Below are 25,596 nucleotides of genomic sequence, written 5' to 3'. Positions count from 1 at the left end.
TCCACATTCTGTGCCTTGTAGCGGTTCCGTCATAGGGACTTTCGGATTGTTCTTGTTCTTATCCGCAGACATAGCAAGATGAGACGGTTTCCCTGGAGCGGAGTTGTCTTGTTTGTCCCTGAGGGGACGTCGATCTCACGGAACTTTGCTCTAAGGTTCGAGATCCCGTGTTTCCGACGACTCCATCTCTAAAGATGCGGCTCTAAAGCTTTTCAAGATGTATATAATGTCTTCACTCGAACTTCAATCTATTTTCCCCTTGTCCTCATCCCCAGTCAACAGTCCAGCTTCTCCAGACACTCTTCGACTTCGACAACATGACGGCCTATAAGCTTTTCCTGGCTGCCGCCTTTGCAGCCACTGCTCTCGCAGCTCCGGTTGAAGAGCGTCAGGCTTGCAGCAACGGAGTCTGGTGAGTGTTGACGATCATATTTCTAGAAAGGCAATTACTTACATACACATAGGTCTCAATGTGGTGGCCAGAACTGGAGCGGTACTCCATGCTGCACTAGTGGAAACAAGTGTGTCAAGGTTAACGACTTCTACTCCCAGTGCCAGCCTGGATCCCCTGACCCTTCTCCCACAAGCACTATTGTCAGCTCCACAACTACCGGGGCTACTACCACTAATGGTGGAGGCTCTGTTACTTCGCCTCCTCCCGTTGCCACCAACAACCCCTTCTCTGGCGTTGATCTGTGGGCCAACAACTACTACCGCTCCGAAGTCAGCACTCTGGCTATCCCCAAGCTGAGCGGTGCCATGGCTACTGCTGCCGCCAAGGTTGCCGATGTTCCTTCCTTCCAGTGGATGTGAGTTGGGGATTTCCTTCTAATATACACCACTTTGCTAACATCGGTAGGGACACTTACGACCACATCTCCTTCATGGAGGATTCTCTTGCCGACATCCGCAAGGCCAACAAGGCTGGTGCCAACTACGCTGGTCAATTCGTCGTCTACGATCTCCCTGACCGTGACTGTGCTGCTGCTGCTTCCAACGGAGAGTACTCCCTTGACAAGGATGGCAAGAACAAGTACAAGGCATACATTGCCAAGATCAAGGGCATCCTCCAGAACTACTCTGACACTCGCATCATTCTCGTCATTGGTTAGTCTACACGAGCGACTTCTGTATACCTCTTACTAACAGCTATTCCAGAGCCTGACTCCCTTGCTAACATGGTCACCAACATGAACGTTCCCAAGTGCGCCAACGCTGCCAGCGCTTACAAGGAGTTGACCATCCACGCTCTCAAGGAGCTCAACCTTCCCAATGTCTCCATGTACATTGACGCTGGTCACGGTGGCTGGCTCGGATGGCCTGCTAACCTTCCTCCTGCCGCCCAGCTTTACGGTCAGCTCTACAAGGACGCCGGCAAACCATCTCGCCTCCGAGGTCTCGTCACTAATGTCTCCAACTACAACGCCTGGAAGCTCAGCAGCAAGCCCGGCTACACCGAGAGCAACCCCAACTACGACGAGCAGAAGTACATCCACGCCCTGGCTCCTCTTCTGGAGCAGGAGGGCTGGCCCGGTGCCAAGTTCATCGTCGACCAGGGTCGATCTGGTAAGCAGCCCACTGGCCAGAAGGCTTGGGGTGACTGGTGTAATGCTCCCGGAACCGGATTCGGTCTCCGACCTTCTGCCAACACTGGTGATGCCCTCGTCGATGCCTTCGTCTGGGTCAAGCCTGGTGGTGAGTCTGATGGTACATCTGATACCAGTGCTGCTCGCTACGACTACCATTGCGGTATTGACGGCGCTGTCAAGTAAGTTCCATCATATCAATCCCAGCCAACCCTCATACTAACCTCAATAACTAGGCCCGCTCCTGAGGCTGGAACCTGGTTCCAAGCTTACTTCGAGCAGCTTCTCAAGAACGCCAACCCCTCTTTCCTATAAACGGACTGCAGGATCCATGGTGATGAAGCCAAGAACAACACTCACCGAGGGAGGGAGAGAAATTTGACACGATACTAGTCATTTCTAGACTTTCGATATTCTTTCCGTACATATTTAGTTACCTACAAAATTTGACTGATGATTTTAAATGAATTACTCATTTGCTTATGATCTCCTTTATCACTTCTGTGCTGACTTGAAGCTTATGAGAGAATGAATCTTGTAGATGGACGCATGCCTTTATGAAAAATGCGTTATAATTACGATATTTTCCTGATCGAATATACATTTCGAATAGCCGAGGTAAGAGGCTACTGTATCCTCAGTCGGAATCAGTATATAACATAATTGCAAACTTATACGATTTATCCTAGGTCTTCATGATCTTCGGCTATTCGGCTCTGATGTCAAAGATTCTTTCTCTTTTAAACCAATACTTTACTCAACATACGTATAGAAACTACAATAAATTTGTACAAATACTCAAGCATCTCAATCAACGATACCCTCAGGCAGAAGCGAAATATAATCCAACGCGGCCTTCTCTGCACCATCAGCCTTTCCGATGATAGTCAACTCATCACCAGGCTTAATCTTAACTCCCTCAAACGTCATTCGAGTAGCGGAATGGCCGTCGAGAAAGTCGCTAGGCCAGTGTCCGAGCTTCTCCTCGTTATCTCCAATCCACTTGCCCACCAGTCGCTTGTTAAGGTAAACCGCCCAGGTAGCCTTGCCCCTTGCAACATCGTAGTAGTTCACCGCGAGATTGTAGGTTCCTTTCTTGAACTTCAGCTTGGTTGTGGCTGTTCCAGTTCCGTTTGTGTATACGGCAACGTACTTTGACGCTGTTTCTGTCGGTGTCACGTTGACAGGGTGGTAGTTATCAAGGTCCATCTTCTCAGCCTCGATTCTGTAAGGGTGGTTGTGGACTCGGTTTTGGGTGTCTGCAATACCCGAAAGATTACGGTAGAACTCATTAATGGCATCTCTCCAGACAATTGAGTGGCCGGCCTGATAGTTAAGCCTGAAGAGCTCATGCTTAAACCGGTCACCGTCGACCTTTCCTTGGAGTGACTTCCACAGCTTGGGGAAAGTCTGTGCTGTATTGGCACCCTTGTAGTGGGCATCATAGAAGTGCTGGATAACAGTCTTGCCAGAGTGGAGCTTGAAATCATAAGGGACGTGGTGGAACCATAACACCAGATCATCGGGGGTGGTCTCACGGTTCTCGAATCGCTCGGCCACCTCAGCAGGATATTGGCCAGCATTCCCAGTTCCGTTCTTTACTGTACGATCCATTCCGATGTGATCACGAGTCGCCCTGGTCCATTGACCCCAACCGTTGTTGTCCTGAGAGGCAGGGTTAGGTCCGTAATGGGCATAGAGGATATCAGTCAGAGTCTGGATACCCAAGTTACCAGAATAGTTCTCGTACGCTGGCCAGGACTCCATAGACATCTCAGTGACTGCCTTTCGAACCTTGTCGTCCAAACCAAAGGTCAAGCGGGTCCAGTCTTCGAGAACTTCCTTAGGGTCAGCTTGAGGGTTCCAAGCCATGCGACCAAACGCATAAAGGTTGGACATTGATAGATGACTTCCTAGCCAAGTCTTGTCAAGTCCAACATTGGTGACACCTGCGTAGCCCCCCAGCTTACGCTTAAAGACCTTTCCGGAAACAATGTCGCGGACGTTGGACTTCTTGCCGTCGATACGCATATCAAAGTCAAGGATTGTTCGCCACAGTGGAGGCAGATATACAAGATGACATTGTTGGCCTAGGTATTCCTGACTGATCTGCAGCTCAATGGCACTGTTTGTGTTGCGAAGATGTGCGAACAGTGGGCTGGCCGGTTCTCGAACTTGAAAGTCAATGGGACCGTACTTGATTTGCACGACAACGTTATCGTCAAACTTTCCATCAAGCTCGCTGAAGAACTCAACAGCGGCATTGGCACGGTCGGCTTTCCAGTCAGTCCAGTCGAGCTTGTCGTAGACGAAAGCTCGGAACATGACAATTCCTCCATGAGGCTCGAGGGCTTTGGCGAACATGTTGGCACCATCCGCCAGTGTGCCTTGTCAAAGGTTAGTGGCTGTTGAAAATGAAGAAACTTCCACATTGTGGAGCCTTCTTGTCTAGGGATCATGGGTAAAAGACTCACGGTTGTAGGTGATGGGACCGGGTTGGCCCTCAGAATTGGCCTTGACCAAGTAGCCAGCCATATCTGGAATGCGCTCATAGAGTCCGTCTGTCAAATCGTGCCACCACTTGATCACCGTTTTGTCAAGAGGATCAAAGGTATCCAGGCCGCCGAGCAAGTTAGGTGAGGCGAAGTTGAGCGAAAGGCCAACTTGAACACCCCAGGGTCGAAGAAGATCGGCAATCTCGACGAGACCGTCACGATTTTCCTCATTGAAGAGACGCACGTCGGCGTTGACATTGTTGATCACTACGGCGTTAATGCCAATGGAAGCGAGAAGACGGCCAAAGAGAGGTACGCGTGAGAGATCCTTTCGAACGTTCTTAACGCCGTCAAAGAAGATGGAGGGACCACCGTAACCTCTCTCGATGGAACCATGGGTTGAGCTTGCATTGAGGTTATCCCACTGATTAGCCCAGCGAATTGGCGCACTGGGGTTGGAGGCTTTCTCCACGTGTTTAAAGTTGCCCTGGCCGAGCATTGACAGGTACTCGAAAGCGCCGTAAAGGGCGCCTCGCTCATTCTGACCAATGATCTTGACAGAGCTGTCGGAAGTGCTGAGCCAGTATCCATCCTCTTCCAGTTCGGGATGCTTTTGCTTATCGTGGCATGCCTTTTCCAGGTTATCCACAGTAGTGACGACTATGGTCTTGGCGAAGTCGCAAGTCTTTTTGCTGTCTGCGGTCTGCAAGTCGATGTCGAGAATACCGCTGAAGCCCTTCTGAAGCTCAGACGCAGCACTTTGCAGTGGGCTATTTTTTGAGCCGCCAATGACACGGATGTTGCGGGGCAAGGATTTAGCATGGCTTGAAACTTGGTGCGCTGGCAGGGGAGCGTATCGGAGCCAGCCGTCCAAGCCATCCTCTGCCAGGACGCATGTGGAAAAGGCGAGGAGAAGAGTTGAAACCCTCATGGTGGACGGGCTATCACTGTGACTGCGATAGCGTGGGGTAGAGTCGGCATGGGTAGTTCCCTTGACTGAAATAGTGCGTAATGTCACGTCTTATATCATGGCTTATTTCACGATAATATTCTTGTATTATGCGGAGGAGGAGATAATTCCCATTCAGGCTGATTGAATTAGCCTCTGAGCATGACTTTGGGGAAGATCGACAATGGTCCATTACTCCATCAATCGGCATTGAGATACTGGCTTGGGGTACCTGGCTCGGGGTCTGGTCTTTGTCCGATCTTGGTCTAAACTACTTGTCACAGTCAGATGATCACCCCAGGCAAAATGACATTTCATCGGCAATCTCTCCGAGACCACTTCCCATTTTTGGTGTCGATGCTGATCTTGACCCTTGGAAGGCTGTTCATCTGAAGTTTAATATGTTTAGGCAAAATGTCCACCACAGACTAAGATCAGCGATCTCATGCAAGGGGAAAAAGATGAAGAGGGGCAGACAGCAGCCAGAATCGCTGGCTCGATGCAGGAATTGTGTAAAAACTTCGGGCGTATAAACATGCGAGGAATATGCACATGAATTTGCTGATCATTTTTTTTCTGACAAGGTTTAACTGGCCAGCAATTCTCCGGCTTTGTCGGCCTATGACAGACAACGCATCACGACGAAGCGAATTTTGGCGAGTGCAACACGGACAGCGCACAAGATGAGAGAGGGAAAAGATGCAGAGTAGAGGGTAAAAGTACAGGAAAAAAAGGAATTGAACAGCACCAAGCCTCTCTAAAGGTGAAATGACTGAGTCATATGATACAGGTGGTGAGTTGTCCATGGTTTGCCCCTGAAAGTTCTCTGTCTTGAGACATGTTCGTGGCCTTTGACTCATGCACAACAGCCATACAGACAGGCAGACACATGGCCTGATCCACTGTAGTCGCTGTGGTGCATGTGTTACAACAAATGTCACTTTACAAATTTTAAGTAGGACACGACATGCTCTTTTTTTCTTTTCTCCATGCGAATTGCGGCTATCAATACATATTATGATTCGTTTAGAACCCATGCCTGGTCAGCAGCACATCAAAGTGACTAACTTAACTCTGGGTCCTGTCTCCAATAGAGGCCTTCCAAGTAAACTCTCTCCACTCTTGGGCGCGACAACGGTCAAGGTCCAGGTCCACAGCCAGACTTTCTTCCAAAGTCAAGTCTTTTGAACCACAAAAAAATCGACCCGGATCGTCGTTGATCGAAGTGAATCCATATTGAAAAGCATAATTAGACCCTAGCACTTGTAGAAAAAATGGCACTCTATACCGCCCGGATGCACAAAGAGACCAGGTGCATTGCCTTAGCTCAGTAGCATCTGCATGCATGTCCAAGTGCATTTAGCTTCGGGTAGCATGCTCTCTTGTTCAAAATCCACTTGTTAGGCATGCACAACGCTTGTTTTGTCAATTGGACCCTCTCTTCATGGTATGTTGGCCGCGTCAGGTTTGGATTTGTTGGCTTTTCAGGCTGCAGACCACTATTTTGGTCAAATAAACCTGGTGTACGCGTTGTAAGATCCACTATCTTAGTAACTGTAGCTAGTTGAGATATGACCTTTCTCTCATTGGCACCCTTGCTCAAAGCTTCTCCATGTATAAACCACCATTTTGACAAGACTCACTCCACGTCAATATGAACAGGTGTAATCCAGGAAACAACTGGCTATAAAAGCGGGTGATGGCTGTCCCACAGAACGTTTCTAAGTTGAAACATCTTCATCACATTCTCACTATTAACCAAAAGTCGACTCATTTTCTCCATTTTCATCACGCAAATACCTACTCAATTTCTAATGATCATTTACAATGGGACGAACCAGCGACCACATTCACTTCCCCCGCCATGTTGAGCGCATCCCACGTCGACCAAACGGCCCCAGCGGATACAGCGACTCGTTAGGAAGAGCTGTATTGATCGACATCATCAACTATTTCGCAGATGTAGTCGACGCAATCGATGACATTAAACTTCCCAAACAACACAAGGACCGGACGAAACTCAAGAACGACAAGAAGAAGTTGAGCGATACCGCCGTGAGGGGTGCAAATACCTTTACAGCCCTTTTCAACTCTGCCAAAGGCCAAGCCAAGTACACTGATCCTGCTCGTACGTCTTTGCCGATTATATCAAGCCAGAGCCACATAGCTAACATGATGAATAGCTAAGAACTTACCAGTATACCGGGATGAGATTAACAGCCAACTTCTACACCCACTGTCGAAAGCCAAGTCAAGTCTCGGTCGATCTTTCACATTCACCCCATATCAACAAAGACTGATGGTCATCCTGAACCATATCGAGGCCGAGATATGCTGGTGGCTCAAGCTTCCCCGCCCAGGCATCAGCTATGACAAAGGGTTAAATAATACCAGTAAAGCCTCTGGCAAAGCCTCAACAACACATAGCTACGGCAAAGCCCCAACACAAACCCAAGGGAAGGGTTCAACGACACATACACATACCACTAGCAAGTCTCATGACCAGCGTCCAGCACAAAGTAGCAAGAGCCACGATCAGCGATCATCGAGACCTACACAAGCTAAAGGGGGGCAACAAAAACAGAAGAGGAGCTCTTCCCCGGTGGACAAATCAGGTGGTTGTGCGGTCATGTAGCTGGCTACAAATGATCACGTTACCAATTAAACATTAAAAAGAAAACTCCAAGTATTATACATAATAAATAAAAGGGAACATGGGCAGGCGGAAAGATGGATTTGGCATACAAACGGACGTGGAGTTGGAACAGAAACATATCAACAGGGCATGGACGGCGGACTCTGTTGCGGGCTAAATTGCAGCGATATCCGCGGGTAGGATCTTTTCTTGGAGTATACACAGTTACTATTTAAAACTAAACAACCTTGAATCATAATAATAACCTTCACTGCCTCATCACTGCTCGTGAACGTGACTAATACCATCAGCAAGTCCAAGAATCATCAGCCTTGCAGCTGTAGGCAATACCTCCTAGCTCTTTATCAATGTCGTCCAAACAAGGTCCGCTTTTAGCTCTCCTCAGTCTGTCTTCCAAGCACTGTCTGAATGTCCCAGAAGGAAGCGTCTCAGAGTCTTGCTGCTCAATCACTGCCCACTCGAGCTTTTGCATCACCTCCAAACTGCCATATTTAGCTTCAATACACTTCAGTGTTTGCTTCTTCGCATCATCCGCATTCTTCGAGTCATTTAGAGCCTCTTGATAAGAATCCAGTATCGCCTTTGTATTCTTTGGAGTAATAAGAAGAGTGTTGAGAATGTCCAAAGATCCAACCTGAACTGTTGTTCCGGAGTTCGGCCATTCAGGCCGGGACTTGTCGTTTATCCTAAGTTCTAGGACGCCTGAAATACTGTCGTGGAGCTCAACAAAAGGCACCTCGAAGCCTTCATCAGCCCAGTGGACGTCATCCACTCCATACAGGGGATTGTCAAGATGGTAGCCGTTCCAAGTACCACCGAAGCCATTGCTAATTTTGAGAAACTCCTTGTAGTCATCTGGCAATGTCATATCGAGTTTTTTCTCAAGCGATGTAATCTGCTCATCAGTCGCTGGCGGCAACACAAAGAGCGTTTCTGGAACTGGTTCTTCCATTTCATCCCAATAGCTTATGCCATTAGCTTTTGTGTGACGTTCCAGTTCCAGAAGGACTTCCTTCAGTGGCTTTGATTCTATGTCGTGCTTTTTACGGCCTTGAGTAAAGCGCTCGGAGAATGTTGCGACGACTTCCTTGCCAACGGCTTTGAGTTTCTCGTTGTCGACCGGAACTTTTTGAGCCAATTCTCCAGTAGAAAGAATTCCACACAGTTCATGATGTGCCACAAGCGATGGAATTATCCGGTTTCTGTGCAGATTCTTGGCGATGAGTTCGAGGGCTTTTTGAACTCCAGAATCATTCTTGATCTCTTGTAAATCTTCAGTGTGCTTTGATGCCAGTCTTGCAGCAGTGCAAAGTGCATCAACTACAACAGAGCTTTTCTCATCATTTGCTCGTTTCATCTGTTCCTGGAGCTTCTTCTCGTCATCTTTTTCCTTCACATTCTCTTCATCGTCTAACGAATGTTTGGTAGCGGTCTTGCTGGCCGACTTCTCCGTTCGATCCTTCTCAGGAATCTCATCAGGCCATAGGTTGGCCGCTGCGAAGAAGGGTTCAAAGTTCTTAAGCTGTCTGCGCTGCCAATCCGAAGTGGTGTCTTGAAGCAGGAGCGATACCAAAATTTTGGTGGTTTCAATTTCACCCAGCACAGCAAACTCGCTGGCCACGTCGACCAACTTATGGTAAACCTCTGAGAGGGAGGGGTTGGTCAAGAGCGAATCACGATCAAATTTCCGAGGCTGAGACATTGCGTCTTGTCTGTGAATAAGAAAGACTCTGCTTTACTGGTAGCTATGATTGCAGTAGTTGTCTAGATATTAACCAGGTTGAAGTAGTGATTCATGGTGAGACGAGTCGTCAGTGCTTACTCTCTGACGTTATGCAATGACGTAAGATTATCGACTGCCTCCCTGCAATACGATGAAAATATGAGCTCAATTGAAACTAGTGTGTTCGTCCTGCTTCATACGATTGCTAGGAACAAAACAAAGTTGATCACCAAAGGTCAGGGAGATAAACGGAACGAGAAACCAAATACAAATGAGACTAGCAAATACAAGAAATACAGGAGTTAATTTTACTGCAGGTAAAAGCGGGCGCGGGGTTAGAAGCTAACAAACAGCTCTCTGAACGAGTTTAAAACGAGACACGACATCACAATGTGCAGCGGGAAACAGGATTTTTGTCCTCAGATTGCTTCAGATAAATTAAGCAAAGCTAAATGACTACGAGCACAGTTCCAGACCATCCCCTTCCTCATCTAGCAGGTAAACTTGATGCTATCAACAGGACTCTTTTATACAAGAAAGTCGACCAAAAATCTGCAACCTCTTCCCTCCACTTCCTGGTCCTCCATTCATCTCAACACATCGACAAAACCAAGCAAAATTCGAATCAAATCCTCAAAGCACAGGCTTAAGCGGAGCAGGGAGAGTTGGTGCCAGCGTTCTGGGCACCAGGGAAACCACCCTGGTTTCCTTGCTGCTGCTCACCACCCTGCTGCTGGCCGTTACCAGCATCGGGAGCGGGAGTGGAAGCACCGTTGCCAGCGGCAGGGGTCTCTGCGGGGGCGTCGTTACCGGCAGCGGGGGTCTCGGCAGGGGTTTCGGCAGGGGCATCGTTGCCGCCAGTAGAGCCACCGGCAGAGGTGGTACCACTCCAGACCTTGGGGCCGGGCATGGGGAAGGCCTTGGCACCGTTGTAGATGGAGAAGTTGGCGTACTCGTCGGTGGCCTTGTAGGCACCGGGGAACTTGACCATCTCGGCGTCGACCTTGCCGGAGCCACCACCAGTGACGGCAACCTGCATGCAGGAGACGTAGTGCTCGGGCTGGTTGACGTGGGATCGGTGGATACCGATGTGCTCAACACGGAGGAGGTACTGGCCATCGGGGGTACCCTCGGGGATCTTGACATCGGCAGAGGGAGAGTCGTAGTTGCACCAGGCGTCCTTGGTGAAGTCACCGCCGGCGTTGCAGACACCCTCCTCCATAATCTTGAACCAGTCACCGTCACCCTTGTAGGACTTGACATCACTACCGGCGGCGGACATGTAGGCCAGAGTAGGTCCGGGGTGACCCATCTTACCGCCAACACCGAGCTTGAAGGTGATCACATCACCGGCCTTGACATCGGCGACCTCAGTAGAGGCACCGTTGGTGGTGGCACCCTGGTTGCAGATGATGTCGTCTCCATCAGCGAAAGAGTTGTCGCGGATGTCAGCGGAAGGGTTGGAGGAGAACTTGATGGGGTTGTACTTGGTAGCACGGGTGAAGTCACGGATGTACTGGAAAGGAGCAGAGTCCTGGCCGTTGACGGTGGCGACCTCGAAGAAGTAATGGGCAGAAGCGACCTGAGAAAGGGCAGCAAGGGCGAGAGTAGAGAACTTCATTTTGAAGGATTCGAAAGGTTGAGGATAGTAAAAAAGTTGCTTGGTTTGCTGGAGACTGGCTCGGTGATTGTAGTGAACGAAAGAAACGAGAGACTAGCTCTTCGAAAGAAAGACTGAAGTGAATGAAAGAAGATGAAGATCTGTTGATGGGGAGGAAGGAAAAAGTCGAGAAGGACACGGCAAACGAGATGCCTTTATAGATTTCGGATCTCGAAATGTCTTGTCATTCTTTAGTCCTTCTTTGAGCAGGGTTTGTTTCTGCATTGGGCACTAGAACCAGAATTCATCCGCTCGTCGAAGACTTCCCTGCACTGTTTCGACCAATTTACCCAGGATAGACGCCCAGAAGAAAACAATTCATTCCCGTCTTCGCAAGATCCCTGGAAGTTGTTCTTCAGCCGTAGCAATCTTACCGTGTTCTTCTTCTCTGTCCCCCACCTGTTACAGAGTACGGCGGCCTATTAGAGGCTGTTTCAGTGAACCTCGAATTCGCGCCAATCAACAATGCTGTTTCATCTAACTAAGGTTATGTATGCCAGGGTTTCTAGGTTTAGCCTATTTACCCATATTAAACAAGTTTAAAAACAAACATGAAATTCTAACTTGATAGATATTTGCCTCTTTAGACTATTATTATTAGTTTAATGGAGTTGAAAAGCGAATCATTGATATCTCTTATGTCAAAAATGACCCTTCGCTGCTGCGTTAGACTGGAGGCAGTCGAGGACCCCTTGAATCTTACAGTGGGCAAGTTTGCGGCAAGTCTGCGGCGAGTCAGCGGCGTAAGGCGAGGACAAATTCAAGACGAGACCATGAAACGCTAATTTCGGTTCAGGAGGGGTCTGCGGCTCTTGGCAACAGGGATCTGGAAACAACATCGTGAATCTGAGTAACTAGTGGAGTTAACCCCCTAGTTGGTGATCTTAGCTCCCAACCTGACCACTACCAACCTGTCAGCTCTACAACCCTGTTCTATTATTCGGTAGATGTTGGACTCGATGACTACTTCCTCATAGCAAGAGGACTTATGGTTGTCAATGTTATCATTTCCCTCGGTGGTCCAGGTAAGGGAACTTTTGTTACTGCTCCCTTCACAAAACCCTGGCCTATTTACTTTCTTCGGGGCTATTCTTGAAGCTACCAATTTTGCAGGGATTTGCCAAGACCACTTTCTTCCCGCGGGATGTCAACTGACAACCTCAAAACATGAAACTAATGCTCAAGTGTCCAGTCAGGAGATTTCCCCACAATAGGACGAACCACAATGCCGAGGCCGCCATGTTGAGACAGCTAGATAATGGGCCGATACCAAAATGGTAGATTTTGCGATTTACTAAGCATTGACTGATGCCATCCGGACTGTGAGTAAAGCTGAATCAGGCTACTGGTACCTGTCATTGATCCAAGCTTGCGGTGCCAGATTCGCTAATACGCTTTAGTAAAACTTGACGCATCTTCGCAAACTAGCTACCGATATGATCACAGCCCCGGTCACCGATCCAATATAGCCTTGATTATTGTCATGGGTGGTTAAACGGGCCGCTTAAGTAAACATTTGTCTCCTCAATTACACGTCGATTTGTTTCTGTAGGGCAGTATTGTGGGTAATTACATGGCCGCCCTGCTGCACACGAAGCTATGGTAGTTTCAATAGTACCAAAGAGGTAAATTTAAGCGCCATAAGCAAGAGAGATGTAGCATCCATCATCGACATCAATATGTGATTCGAGCATTCATTGTACATGTACTCTGTATCTCAACAGTAAGCAACTGTTTGAGGTGCTGGGACTTTCTTCGCGCCTGTGCCTACATTGCTTTTTAACCGTCACCTGGCCCAGGGCCTTGGCAGGGGCTACGCATGTGTTTATTGACTGCAAGTTTCTGAGATGCAATCCTTTGAAATTCCATGCCCTTAGCTTGAGGAATGCTATGCCTTTCAGCGATGCCAAAAGCCGGTGATAAGTCGAGAGTACGGTAACAACGCGCGATCTGGTAGCCAGAACACTACATACTGAAACCATACCGAACATCATAGCACACGGGATAAGTTATTAAGACACTCTTTGATAAGATATGACACAGCCATCGATCAATTTGAAGCTTTAGTATCACCCATCCCTGTAATATCAGCTATACAACAGGCATTCAACTTACGAGTTTACCGCCAGATCTTACTACAGTTGCGAGCTTGAAAGATAAGTCCTTGAATCACTGTCCTTCTCGACAAAGCGGTGAGGTCTACGTAACAACAACTCGCAACATGGAAGTTGAGCTTTGGAAGCTTTGGAAGCTTTGACAAATCACGGCACCTTGTCGGCGCAATCTCTGCCTGATTAAATTTTTCTCAACCATTATTTTTCGCGTCGATAAGCGAAATAGTACGACAAACCGAAAAGGGCAAAAGAATCGTGGTAATTATGGGTATATTACCAGATCTGGGGTTGAAATCTGTACTAACAACATCTCCCGGTTACACATTAAGGATGTATTGACTGTAAAGGGGCAAGCAGCAACCGGGGAATCTACCGTGAGCAAGGTATATAAATTAACGATTGGATCCAGACTTCAGAGATTTCTTAAGAGCGGGTTCCGCCCCGTCTGATTGAGCGAACGACCGTAATTCCGCCAATGGAAGAACTTTTACTTGGTTAATCCCTTCTATAATTCCGCACTTTAATTATAACACCCGCATTAATTAGGTCCGTCACAATAATTGTATTGCAAATAGCTAAAGACTATTCGTGCAGATACGGTGTACATGCTTTTGTCTCAAGACTTGATCATTGTAAAATATCAACCCATTGTAAAGGTATTACGTTAAATGAGAGCCTCTATAATAAACACAAGTAAAAAATAATTGAATAATTAAAAGAAAACCAAGTTGTAAGCACCATCGTTGCCTTTTCGAAGGGAGCAGCAATATACAAAGCTATTATTAGTTTTATTTAGGGTAGGTAATGTACCATTAATGGAAACATTATCGTACTAACTGCCAGCAGGGATCAAAGATACAAGGCTAATTGCCGGATAATCGATACAGCCAGCGATAGTGCAATCTTATTAGGAATGAATGTGGAACAGGTGGTGTAATATCCCGGTACAAGTTAGAGTAATAACCAAGTCACTGTATTTACGATCAGTACTTACAATACCCCAATTGAAAAACCACTGCGTCATTTGTCTGTCAAGCCTGTGTTAGGTTAAATTGTTCTAACTCTTATCTTTTGATCAGTTCTATTAAACTGTCGGTCGTGGGAAAAGCGATTTCTGTAGACAATAAACATTATCCTTGCAAACCAATCAGAATACCTAGCCAAGTTCTCTATCTTATCAGTGACTGCAGCCACATCAGCATCTAGAACCGTGGCGACGTCACAAGGCTGGCAGAAGTACAGACTATGGTGGTTCAAATACCGTGGCGTTTGAGCCCAGGTACCAACCGTTGTGGAAATAACATTGATGGCGGTGTGCCAAAAAGTACATGGTGCATGAATATCTGCTGATATTGTTCCTACTCTGATCATGATTATGATGATCCAGACTCTTATTCTTGACAGTGTGGTTTCGGATAGTCCGACAACTGTTGGTTGTTTGCCTGCCGATCTGTATTGGAGTCTCAGCTGGACGCACTAACTTCACAGGCGAGTTGAGTTGGTGGTAAAGAAAAACGCTGAAGGGTGCAACGGAATGCTTCTGGATCTTTTAGTGCTGTGACCACTAAGTACACGTCGCTTTATGTCGCCTATTTACCCCTCCCTCCCTATTGTACGTGTTGGTCAAAGCAATGGTGTTGCATTCAAATGCTCAAATGTAATCACCAACATCCAACAGACAATCACGTTGGCGAGATTTGAGGCGGACTCAAGGTTCCAAATATGGTATAGTAACAATGGTCTAGATTGTCCGCCCCGTCCCGTTGTTCTTGGAAAGGTATTGTGAGTGGAGATAGAGACCATCACCATTGTGTCACATGCAAGCCAACCAACGTTTCTAACGGTGTCCATCTGGAGCATCTGCCAGACAAAAGTTTAAGGCAACATCTCTCAGTAACCTTGATACTCGCCACTTGATAGAACCGAGCTCAGCTTTCGTCGATATGTCATTAGGTGTACGCAACTGTATCACGCATGGAAAGCATCTCGGAGTTTAGGGTAGCTTCCGTCAGCCTGAGCCTGATACGGAATCTTCTTGAGGATCGCCCCCTGATCATCACAAACCTTATCTCTTATCCGTGGTTTCTTATCTCTTATCCCTTATCCCTTATCGCTATATCTTATCACCCTTCGCCTATCATAGGGAGATCATCAAGATGTATATTATCGCATAAAGAATAATGAATGACGAATAGATGGCATTTAAGTGTCCTTTTTTCCCTGACGGCTATAATAGAGTTGACCAAGCCTGATCGTCCTGTCCGTTCCTCACCAATCGCCCCCCTACACAACCTGACCCCGCTGGACCAACGCTGGATAAGCGTGCACAAGCAAACGAACCATATTGTCACCTACGACCAACCCGATAACAATCGGCAATCGTCAGCTCAGGTCAGCCCAGCTCAGCTCGACTAAGAACGAAGCTGAAAGGGCCCAGTGGTATCATTGTATTCCAAACAAACTCCTCGTCGACGCCATGATAATCATTTTCACAAAAACTTGCAACTGAGCTACAGCCCACTGTGATGCCCCCATGAAATTAATCACGACTAATTTGGTGCTAAAATAAAGGCTCAAGGGTCAAACAAACCATTTGTGAATATCACTCACTACCTCTACACCGTGGACACTACCTTCTCCTATCTTGGCGATTCACACAGAACGCTGACACTGCATAGCTTTGATCACCTGCTCGGGGCGCAGTCCTCCACAGCGTCTTCGAGACCCAAAGTGAAGGAGCCAACACCGAATGCAAGGGGTGATAGCCTATAGACAGCATGCAAACTAGCGAAACCCAAGACAGGCTAACAGCCTTAATAAAGAATGGCACCAACAGGGAGAAACATACATATTGATCTTCAGGCGCTTTGACCTAACAAAGTGGTGGGCTACATTCCTCACTAGATGCTTGCCAATAACGGCTAAGCAGGTTAGTTGCGACAAAGGTCTCAATAGCTCCACCGCTACCAAGAAAAACGGTTGCCGTCAATTACGGTCGGCCAATGGTCTCGGCTCGTAAAAGTATCAGGATCGTGGTGAGTGTATGAGTGTCGCACGAGTAAAATAGTGGTGAAAGCCTACTGAAAAGGTCAAGCGCGCGAGTCATTATCAGAATAGCCGTGATTCACACACCCTCCATAAATCCGTTGCTACTTAAACTCGGCATGCTCTCACTGGATTTGAGGCCCCAAGAAACGCAACAATAGATCCAAAATGGGCTCGCAATTGTTCTCCCAAGTCCTCAACCAGGCGACAAGTCCAACACTGGGCTCTCGCACCCCCAAGATGAACATTCTCTTCCTCTGCACTGCACACAACTCGCTGTCTCAACAGCTCTACCTTCATCTCTGTCAGATACATACCGTCACTATTGAATACGCGCTGTCTGACAAGGTCATGATCGAGGCTGCAAACCTCGTGCGACCTGACATCATCATCTGTCCATTCCTTACATCACCTGTCCCAAGCGAGGTCTTCGACAACTACCTAACTCTCATTGTTCATCCAGGACCTCCAGGTGATGCTGGCCCTAGTGCCCTTGATTGGGTATTGATGGGAGATGATGGTACGGTATCAGACTCTGCAGAACTTCTCAAGTCCCAGTCATGGAACGGCACCGGTCGATCCCACTGGGGCGTCACAGTTCTACAAGCTGTGGCTGAGATGGATGCCGGTCCTGTTTGGGCGTTTGAACAATTCGAGATCGACATCAACGACCCTGAAACGACAAAGGCGACACTTTATCGTGGTTCCGTCACTCGAGCCGCAGTCACTGCCACATTCTCTGCTATAGACCGCATCGTCTCGAAAACCAAGCAACAGCTTCTTTCACATGCACCCGAAGTCCACAGGATCTCTGTGCATCTTGAGTCAAACCCCACGTACAAGACGCTGTCCGTCACACAACAAAAGCCTTTCCTTGGCGGACCGACACATTGCCGACCGCTCCTCAGAGCAGCGGAACGAAACTTTGACATCCAAGCCGAATCGGCAAAGGCCATTTCCCGAAAGATCAGATCATCCGACTCACAACCTGGTTGTCTTACCAAATTGTTCGGAAGTGTCAATCTTTACGTGTACGGGGGTATCGTCGAGGCCGGAAGGCATGTGGACTGTAAGCGCCAACCTGGAGAGATCGTCGGATCCAGAAGCGGTGCAGTTTGTGTGGCTACATGCGACGGCATGGGCATTTGGATCACCCATATCAGGAGAGTGAAGCGCAAGGTTGATTCCATGCTTTGGCCCAAGGTACCTGCTGTCACAGGCTTGCTCGAACTCGGCCTTGTTAGTCAAAGCACCATGGATGACTCCACATCACTACAAGCACTCACCAGCTGGTCCAAAGCCCCTCACTCTACCTTCCAAGACGTCTGGGTTGATTTTGCACCTTCTACAAGCGAGAAACGTGTCGCGTTCGTCTATTTTGAGTTCTATAACGGGGCGATGAGTACCTCTCAATGCTCACGACTCATCGAAGCTCTTCAGTTTGTCGCCTCGGTTGAGTCTCTTGAAGCGGTCGCCCTCATGGGTGGCAACTCTCACTTCAGCAATGGCATTGCTCTCAACGTTATTGAGGCTAGTTGCGATCCTTCTACAGAGTCATGGCAGAACATTAATCGCATAGATGATGTTGTGCATATGCTCCTTGAAGTGTTCCCGCAGAAAAACGTCACAACCATCGCCGCAATGAGGGGAAACTGTGCGGCGGGCGGCGTGGCTTTGGCAACAGCTTGCGATGTGGTGATAGCAAGCTCTGAGTCTGTCCTCAACCCTGCTTACCGAGCTCTTGGCCTTTATGGTTCGGAGTACCATTCTCTATCTTACATTGGACGCTGCGGACCAGAAATCGCGCAGCGCATTCTTCGAGAAATGCTACCAATCTCGGCTCGTCAAGCGAAAGAAACCGGTCTTATCGACCACGTACTCCCAGGCTCAGGACCAAATCTGGACATCAGAGTCAGGGAGTTCGTAGATTCACTGGCGTGCGCTCCTTATAAGCCAAGCAACTGGAAATCTCGGGTTGATGTCAGCCCTTCAGGGCTGGCGGCAGCAAGGGCCGGTGAACTTGGCGAGATGGCTAAAGATTTCTGGAGTGCAAGGTCGGAGAGATACACCTTGCGCCGGCGAGATTTTGTTCGCAAGATCAAACCGACAAAAACACCCCTGCGTTTTGCCACCCATAGGAGACGCGAGGGAGAAGTTGACGAAGAGGAGGCTGATGCTTTTGACGACGTGGCAAAGTATGAGGCTATGGCTTTAAAAAATATCCCTAAAGAAAAGCCTCAGGGAAAGCAAGCAGCCCTCGTGACGCGCAACGAGAAGGCTAAGTCTCATAACGGAGGCGTGGTCATCATATCGGAATTGCTTAGCGAGACAAGAAGCGCGCAGGATGGAAAGGATATTTTATTTCCTTGTTATTATGGAGTTGATACCACTGTTTGTACTTGATCCTTGATGTAGTAAATTGAACTTCTTGTGGTCATATCAGGAAGAGTCTCAGATGTCTAATGTCAAACAATTTCTTTGTACTGTCATCCTATGCATCCACAAAACAAACAGATATCCTAATACCACTCAGAAATTCCAACAATCACATCTCAGACGTGGCACTGTCGATAGACCTGAGCACTTCACTTGTGGAAGAACAAAACATTTCCAGCGTCTCAGTAGGGATAAGGTCGAGTTTGTGGCAACCTAGGATATCCAGGACAGCAAGCTTGGCGTGAAGAGCTCTTTTCTCTTTTATCTCTTTAGCAATGTCTCGTTTGCTCTCGGAAATGCTCGCCTTTAAGATCTCAATTCTCTCAAGCGTCTCTGTGTAGTTTTGGAGACCATTCTCTGCGTCATACTCCAGTGCTTTGAAGTTCATCTCCGCGTGGTCGTGTTTCTTCCTAGCTCCTTCCAGATCCCGGATACTCTCGCTGTAGGCGTCGTAGTATGGCTTTGGGCATTTCTCACCCCGATGATTGACTCTCACAGCCATGGATCGCATAAATGATTCCGCTTCCTGAAGTTGTCCTTGCGCCTCTTCGAGTGACTTGAAAGCCTTGTGACGGGCTCGCTCCTTATCATTTACATTGAGATATTTGACGGTGTGTTCCCGCTCAATGAGCTCTTCCGAGCACAATACCATGAGTTTCTCAGCATTATCGATACGTTCATCTAATGCTTGGATATTGCGACTAGCTAAAATTCGATAGTAGGTTTGCTGCGATGAGCAAAATAGATTAGTATCTCGATCGTAGATATATCCTGACATTGAAACTCACAATCTGGCGCATGTCATCTGCGTTGATAACATGCCAATTGCATCCTTCCTTTTGCGGGATAACGTAGTCACTGTCAACACTAGCACTTCGTCGAGTGCGTTTTAGAGGAACCGATTGTTGATGCATGGGAGCTTGCATCTGGTTGACGGGAGAGTGATTGGCATAAGTTTCGGGTTCTGTGTGGGTGAATGACCGTTGGTGATGGACTCCATCGCCATAATTTGGGATCGCAAAGCCTTGGGGAATGTTCGGGATATCAGTACCAGACTCGGCTTCGCTGTCGGGGCATTCACCGTTACGCATGTAATCAGCGACTGGTTCCGATTTTCCTGATGCCTGAACAATCCCGGCAACCTTTCGTTCGTTTTGCGTCTGTAAAATCCATTGTTTGGCCAACCTGCAGTCCGTTGCCAAGCGTGATGACAGGCCTGATGTCTCATACTGGCGTCGATGACTCTCCTCGTACAAATGAACCAGAAAGTCGCGTAACTCGAAGTGTGTTATAAGTGAACCATCTTCACTGACGAGACCCACTACTTGGGCCACATTCTGTGAGCAATTGATGTTCCAGTCTTCGGGTCTCGGGTTGAAGTGCGGAGGCAGCCATTCCCAAGGCCACAGCTGGATCATTCGATAGATTCGTTGGAAACCCTTTTGAACCCTTTTTCTCTGATCACAGAGTCCCACAGTATCGTAAGGAGCAGGAACGGTATCTGTCATATTGTGGGCGTGTTCGATAAATCAGAGGGATGAGATATCTTTTGACTATCTGGACAAGTGTTTGACACCAGAAATAGTTGAAGGATGGAGATGGAATGAAATAAAATGAATACGCGCGGAAAGGAAAGAGGGCGAAAAATGCAAACAAAAGCAAGAACAAAGAAAACCAGCCAAGATCTGTTTCTTTGTTGTTGGTTGCTGGTCGGTAAAACCTGAAGCCGAACTCCGTTTGTGCAACCTGAACGATGGCTTACGCCAAAACTGAAGAGTACAAAGGTGAAAGAATAGGTGCCGTCTGAAATGAATAAAGCTTAAATCTCTTCTATCGTATTGACTTCTAAACGAGGCATCCAGTATCTAAGAGATGGAAAGTCAACTGGTACAAATGAGCGACATACTAGGCCTCTCGAGATGCACTGCCTTGTTAATATTGAGACGATAGCCCATCGTAGCATTCTTGGACTTCGAGTCGATTTTTCATCAAGGCTTCCTGCCCCAAGTGAAATAGACGGGAAGATAGATATGAATAGCTGGGTCCCGAAGCTCCTTCTTAGCCTTTGCCATGAGAACCTGCACTTCATCGTGGCCCCAGCCAAGGAATTTCCCAAGAAGCATAGGGGTATATGAATCGATAGCCGCACAAGACTGAATAACTTGACACTTTCCAATCTCTTTCAGAACCGGGTCCTTAGGCCAGCCGCCTATAGGAATCTGGACGAACATCAGCAGTCTCCCCTAACTGAGTCAACTGTTAGGACATTGGCTTACCTTGCGTATCTCCTGATGCACGTCCACGAAGCCCGCATTGATCATCTTATCCTTCCATCCCGTTACACAGTCAATCGGCTTTCCAAACTTGATACTGCTCTCTCGCAAGGCCACCGCCCAGATTTCGGCATTCACGGCTTTTTTGATTGACTCGTCATCCGACATAAAGAATGCCCTCTGGCCTTGCATCTCTAGGTATCCACCGCTGCTGAGGTTTTGGAATGCGCGCTCAAAAAACTGTTCCTCATTGGCAATGCAACCTTCCAATTCGCGGGCGTGGATATAGTCGAAAGGCCTCTTATATACCCATGGGTCCTCAAAGTCATCAACTTCAAATACACAATTGGTAGGAGTCCTACAGAAGGGATTATAAGCTTTGGTTCGATAGATGCTGGATTGTAACATACCAATCAGGTTGAATAGGACTAAGATCAGTCCCAATAACCTCAGAAGAAGGGTGTTCACTATTTGCAAAATGAATAAATTGGCAACACTTTAGCAAAGCAGAAGTCGTTACTTACTCGGCAAAATCGATAGTCCATATACCGGTGCCTGTGCCCAGATCAAGGACACGCTGCGGGTTGTCACTGATTGGCGCGGTATGAAGCTTTCCGTGCATGAGTAGACTGTAGATGTGATGAACCAAATCCATTCGGTTCTGTTCTTCATCATCGTTGGGCTACATAGTGTCAGATACTCGGATAACAGAGATTAGGCGAAGTAAAATGATAAACAAACCACTAAATAAGTGCCTTCATGAAATGCATGATATCGACGACCGTTCTATTACAAGGTTAGGCGTATGGTCTTGATGATCTGACGAGACAAACCTCATATCTGGAAAGAGAATATTAACTACTTGAATAAGTGAGAGCCAAGGCCTTGCTGCGAGGTCTTACCTGTAGCTGAAAATGCTGGACTTGAGGGACGTGAGGTAACTCGATGAACCATCTCTATAATGACTTTGTTAGCAATCCATGTCGTACGAGAACCATCAGTATAGAGTTCTACATTAGCTCCAGAGTGGAATCACTGTCCACCGCACTATCCTAGATAATAGTTAGCACACCAAGAATTCATTGTCCATCAAAATGTTTACTTCTGCTTCCAATAACCCGGGGACGTCTTCAGGACGCTGGCTTGGCCCTTGTGCGGTTTGAGAGGCCATAGTGGAGAAATGTATGACTGATTGCAGAAAGCAATTTACATAGGGACGCTCGGAGGACAGGTGGCATGCCCCGCCTCTTTATAGAATATTGGCCGTTAGACTCTTCAATGTCACATCATGTTGGTTGTTCGTTCAGAGGAATGAGATCAGACATTGGTTGGCAACCCCACTCGAGTGATGCAACTGCAGGGAATCATGAATCTAATTGGGACAGCCTCCGATACTACCGTCGTCTTTTGGGTTTGAATCCTTGTTGATCGACTGAGTTTCCGCGTAAGCCGCTGCCCGTGATCCTTCGGCTAGAAAGTTTCAGTTAGCGACGATGAACGACAGAGTATAATATATAAATGAAACTCTATGCGACTTCACGTCTACGGGAAAAGAGAGAAACATGATAGAATATACAAAACAAAGAGCCCAAGAACGGCTTCAACAAGGCGTAAAACGGGTGAAATGTCTTGTATCATGGGCAAGTAGTACTGACCTTTCTGGAATGCCAATTACTGTTCACTGATGTGGTATTGGCATTGAAATGCAGGTAAAAATAAGAATGCGGCGCTCTTCTCGGCGGCACCCCAATTGGAAGCTCTGTTTTAGACGACCCTGTTCATGCTGGTATAACAAACTGGGTATATTCACATGCGACACATAGACAACGCCTCAATGGCCCCTGGAGCAGCAGCCAGCAATGCTTCTACAGGCGATACGAGAAATTTGGTACAGGAGCTCAGTAAAAGAGCCGGCTGTGAAGTAGTTGGACAGAGATGTAGTGTCATGCAGAAAGCATCGTCACGTATATATACCTTTGCATCAAGTAATCTGGTACATACGACCAAAGGTAGTGGAAAATACGGGATCCCGTCCGCTCTCCCATAGTCAAGCCACTAACCGGCGGATTAGTAGTTGGGTCGGTGACGACCAGCGAATCCCCGCTGTTGTATGTTACCTTTTTTGTTCAAATCTTCAGCAAGGTCTCAGATCAGATTCAACCCAAATAATTATATTTATTAGATATGTGTCACTTTCCTGCAGGGGTCAGCTTATGCTTATTATCAGACCATGTATATATTTAAAGTTAGAAACTAATTAATCATTTTGTCCCTGTTAAAGCAAATCTGTAGCGCATCTGGCATAACATCATTCGGTTGGGATTGAAAGCAATCGCGGATCTGAGTCGATCAAGTTGTTTAGCTGGGGTAAATTGTTTTATTATTTAGATTATGTATTATAGATGCGACGTAATGCTATTGAAAACACAACTGAGACATGCTAATAATGAATCTAATCATAGCCGTGAGGCTGATTGTCCCAGGCTCAAATCATTGATAATGATATCAGCAGCCTTTTCACCAATGACAATAGCAGTGTTGTTAGTGTTGGCGCCAACATTCTCTGGTGCAACACTCAGATCTGCCAACTTGAGACCCTTGGTACCCCAGACGTTCAGACGCTCGTCTACGACACCGTTCTGCTCACGAGGAGCCATCTTGCATGTAGCCATCGAGTGCCACGTAGTTCCGACGTTGTTTCGAATCCACTGCTCGATAGCCTTGTCGTCCTCGGCAGAGTACTCAATATCCTTGACATCACTCAGGGCCTCGTTGAGATCTGCTGAGGCAGCCTTGGATCCTTCAGGCCATGTTGGGTGGCCAGCTGCAACTTCGCCGCGGTACATCTTGGTACGGCGCATAATCTCTCGGGACTTCTTGTAAGCCCAAACTTGCTTCTTGAGGTCGATATCGTGCTCGTCGCTGAGGAAGCCCACGTCGAAGTCAAGCTGGTCGTCAAGCTGAGGTCCTGTGATGTGGATGTGACCTCTGGAGTAAGGGTAAGCGGTGTAGTTGCCGACAGTGACATATTGTTCTTCTGGCACGGTGGAGGGATCTCCAAGGAAGCTGGTATCATGTTAGTTTGACTGATCAAGAATGAGTAATGTAAAGGCTCTTACCAAGAAACAACACCCATAAGCATCAATGGGCGGTTAGGAGCATCCTTGAAGTCCTTCTCCCACTTCTTTTGAAACTCAGGTCCAAGTGCAGCTACATCGGCTTCAGTAGGACGGAGCTTGCTGGAGATATCGATAGAGTTCCAGCCAAGAACGGGATCCTTGGAGTCGATCAACTCTTGGCGTTTGTGGGGGTTTCGAAGGACTCTGTCAATAGTCTCATGCGGCTGAAGAGCAGTCTTGTAAGGGTACAGGACAAGCTGATGATCCTGGTACTCGTAACCAACACCAGGCAAGTCAATCTTGACATCAACGCCAACCTTCTTGAGAATGCTGGGGTCACCGAGGCCTGACCTCTCAAGAACCGGAGGAGTACCAAGAGCACCACAAGAGACAACAACAAGCTTGCGAGCCTTGACGGTCAACTTGGGGTGTTGAGTAGGACCTATTTGTGCCTGGAATGCAGGGTTGGGAGTGTACTCAACACCAACAGCTCGCTTCTCGTCGTCAAGAAGGACTCGGACGACCTTTGACTCTACTAGAACGTGGAGATTGGGGTATTTGTCATTGCCAATCTTGCTGTGCAGATAGGCTGTCGCGGCATCTTGTCGTCGACCTTCCTTGGAGACATATCGCAACCATCTCTCAACACCGTTGTTGGCGTCGAGTGTCTGCAGATCTTTAATCTCGGGCCAGCCAACCTCAGAAGTAGCATTGATGAAGTCACTCTCTGAATCTTTTGAACGGTATGTGCCGTCGGAGACATGGACCGGACCGCTGTGTCCGTGATTTTCAGGGTTACCAGGTCCGTGGTATGTCTCAAGCTTGCGGGGGATTAGTTAAATATTCTATTCAACAAATGATCGGAATGTTGAGAATTACCTTGTTCAGAAAGGGGTAAATCTCATCTGCGGCCCAACCAGGTGTCTTCCAAGAGTCAAAGTCTGACCGTTGAGCACGCGTGTACATCATAAAATTAATCGACGAGCCTCCGCCCAGCGTTCCACCGCAGGGAACAATGGACTCGCGTCCCCCCAAGTTGTCTGACTTGTTGGACTTGTAGAACAAAGTGGTGGTGGAGGTTGGTAGTAGATGATCCAAGAAAAAGACAGGGTTCTCAATGTTCTGGACACCACGGTTGTCTTGACCTCCTTCGATGAGCAGGATGGACAGATTTGGGTCAGCCTCTGCTAGCCGACCGGCAACAACGCATGCTGCTGTGCCGCCTAGTAGTGAAATGGAGTTAGCATTGGCGTCCGGTGAAGAATTACTAGAAGGTGATAGGTATTGGCCGTACCTCCAGCGATAATGACATCAACCTCGCTGATGTCGCTAGCGAGCTTAGTATACAAGCCCATGGTGAACTAAGTGTTGAAGATCTTTACGAAAACGGATTGGGAACAGAGAATAGTGAGTGAGTGGCGTGTTATATGATTCAGGGTTGAGAAAAAGAGACCCTTGAGCGCGAGGGGGGAAGGTATATATTCACAAAGTTTATCTGCACAGCGGCTGCATCGAACCATAAGCATGTCCCTCCATCCTT

The 25,596-nt window shown here is 47.6% G+C and overlaps 9 protein-coding genes across 9 annotated transcripts; 3 read left to right on the top strand and 6 right to left on the bottom strand.

The window, feature by feature from the left end:
• Positions 1–317: 317 nt before the first annotated feature.
• On the top strand, positions 318–1,901 carry FSST1_008038 (1, 4-beta cellobiohydrolase; the record flags this gene model as incomplete). The annotated part of the gene is made up of 5 exons (XM_083224881.1): positions 318–412; positions 465–809; positions 860–1,107; positions 1,159–1,768; positions 1,823–1,901. 5 exons carry the CDS (start codon positions 318–320, stop codon positions 1,899–1,901), a joined length of 1,377 nt encoding a protein of 458 aa, XP_083083999.1.
• A 492-nt stretch (positions 1,902–2,393) lies between these two features.
• Positions 2,394–5,012, bottom strand: FSST1_008037 (glycoside hydrolase superfamily; the record flags this gene model as incomplete). Its single annotated transcript, XM_083224880.1, has 2 exons — positions 2,394–3,973; positions 4,061–5,012. The coding sequence occupies 2 exons, from the start codon at positions 5,010–5,012 to the stop codon at positions 2,394–2,396; spliced, it is 2,532 nt and encodes an 843-aa protein (XP_083083998.1).
• Positions 5,013–6,857: 1,845 nt separating this feature from the next.
• FSST1_008036 (uncharacterized protein) lies at positions 6,858–7,665 on the top strand (the record flags this gene model as incomplete). The annotated part of the gene is made up of 2 exons (XM_083224879.1): positions 6,858–7,158; positions 7,214–7,665. The coding sequence occupies 2 exons, from the start codon at positions 6,858–6,860 to the stop codon at positions 7,663–7,665; spliced, it is 753 nt and encodes a 250-aa protein (XP_083083997.1).
• Positions 7,666–7,972: 307 nt separating this feature from the next.
• FSST1_008035 (SMI1/KNR4 family protein) lies at positions 7,973–9,388 on the bottom strand (the record flags this gene model as incomplete). Its single annotated transcript, XM_083224878.1, has 1 exon — positions 7,973–9,388. The coding sequence occupies one exon, from the start codon at positions 9,386–9,388 to the stop codon at positions 7,973–7,975; it is 1,416 nt and encodes a 471-aa protein (XP_083083996.1).
• A 667-nt stretch (positions 9,389–10,055) lies between these two features.
• FSST1_008034 (glycosyl hydrolase family 61-domain-containing protein) lies at positions 10,056–11,030 on the bottom strand (the record flags this gene model as incomplete). The annotated part of the gene is made up of 1 exon (XM_083224877.1): positions 10,056–11,030. One exon carries the CDS (start codon positions 11,028–11,030, stop codon positions 10,056–10,058), a length of 975 nt encoding a protein of 324 aa, XP_083083995.1.
• Positions 11,031–16,396: 5,366 nt separating this feature from the next.
• On the top strand, positions 16,397–18,631 carry FSST1_008033 (uncharacterized protein; the record flags this gene model as incomplete). The annotated part of the gene is made up of 1 exon (XM_083224876.1): positions 16,397–18,631. The coding sequence occupies one exon, from the start codon at positions 16,397–16,399 to the stop codon at positions 18,629–18,631; it is 2,235 nt and encodes a 744-aa protein (XP_083083994.1).
• A 142-nt stretch (positions 18,632–18,773) lies between these two features.
• On the bottom strand, positions 18,774–19,670 carry FSST1_008032 (uncharacterized protein; the record flags this gene model as incomplete). The annotated part of the gene is made up of 3 exons (XM_083224874.1): positions 18,774–19,391; positions 19,453–19,522; positions 19,564–19,670. 3 exons carry the CDS (start codon positions 19,668–19,670, stop codon positions 18,774–18,776), a joined length of 795 nt encoding a protein of 264 aa, XP_083083993.1.
• A 982-nt stretch (positions 19,671–20,652) lies between these two features.
• On the bottom strand, positions 20,653–22,108 carry FSST1_008031 (S-adenosyl-L-methionine-dependent methyltransferase; the record flags this gene model as incomplete). Its single annotated transcript, XM_083224873.1, has 9 exons — positions 20,653–20,883; positions 20,941–21,295; positions 21,348–21,404; positions 21,462–21,619; positions 21,679–21,723; positions 21,771–21,777; positions 21,840–21,893; positions 21,952–21,989; positions 22,040–22,108. 9 exons carry the CDS (start codon positions 22,106–22,108, stop codon positions 20,653–20,655), a joined length of 1,014 nt encoding a protein of 337 aa, XP_083083992.1.
• A 1,285-nt stretch (positions 22,109–23,393) lies between these two features.
• FSST1_008030 (GMC oxidoreductase-domain-containing protein) lies at positions 23,394–25,411 on the bottom strand (the record flags this gene model as incomplete). The annotated part of the gene is made up of 4 exons (XM_083224872.1): positions 23,394–24,003; positions 24,057–24,877; positions 24,936–25,279; positions 25,351–25,411. The coding sequence occupies 4 exons, from the start codon at positions 25,409–25,411 to the stop codon at positions 23,394–23,396; spliced, it is 1,836 nt and encodes a 611-aa protein (XP_083083991.1).
• Positions 25,412–25,596: the final 185 nt, after the last annotated feature.

Source organism: Fusarium sambucinum, chromosome II (genome assembly GCF_050947815.1).
Source record: "Fusarium sambucinum isolate potato_lamoka chromosome II, whole genome shotgun sequence".
NCBI lineage: Eukaryota > Fungi > Ascomycota > Sordariomycetes > Hypocreales > Nectriaceae > Fusarium > Fusarium sambucinum.
This window is presented reverse-complemented; position numbering and strand designations above follow the sequence as displayed.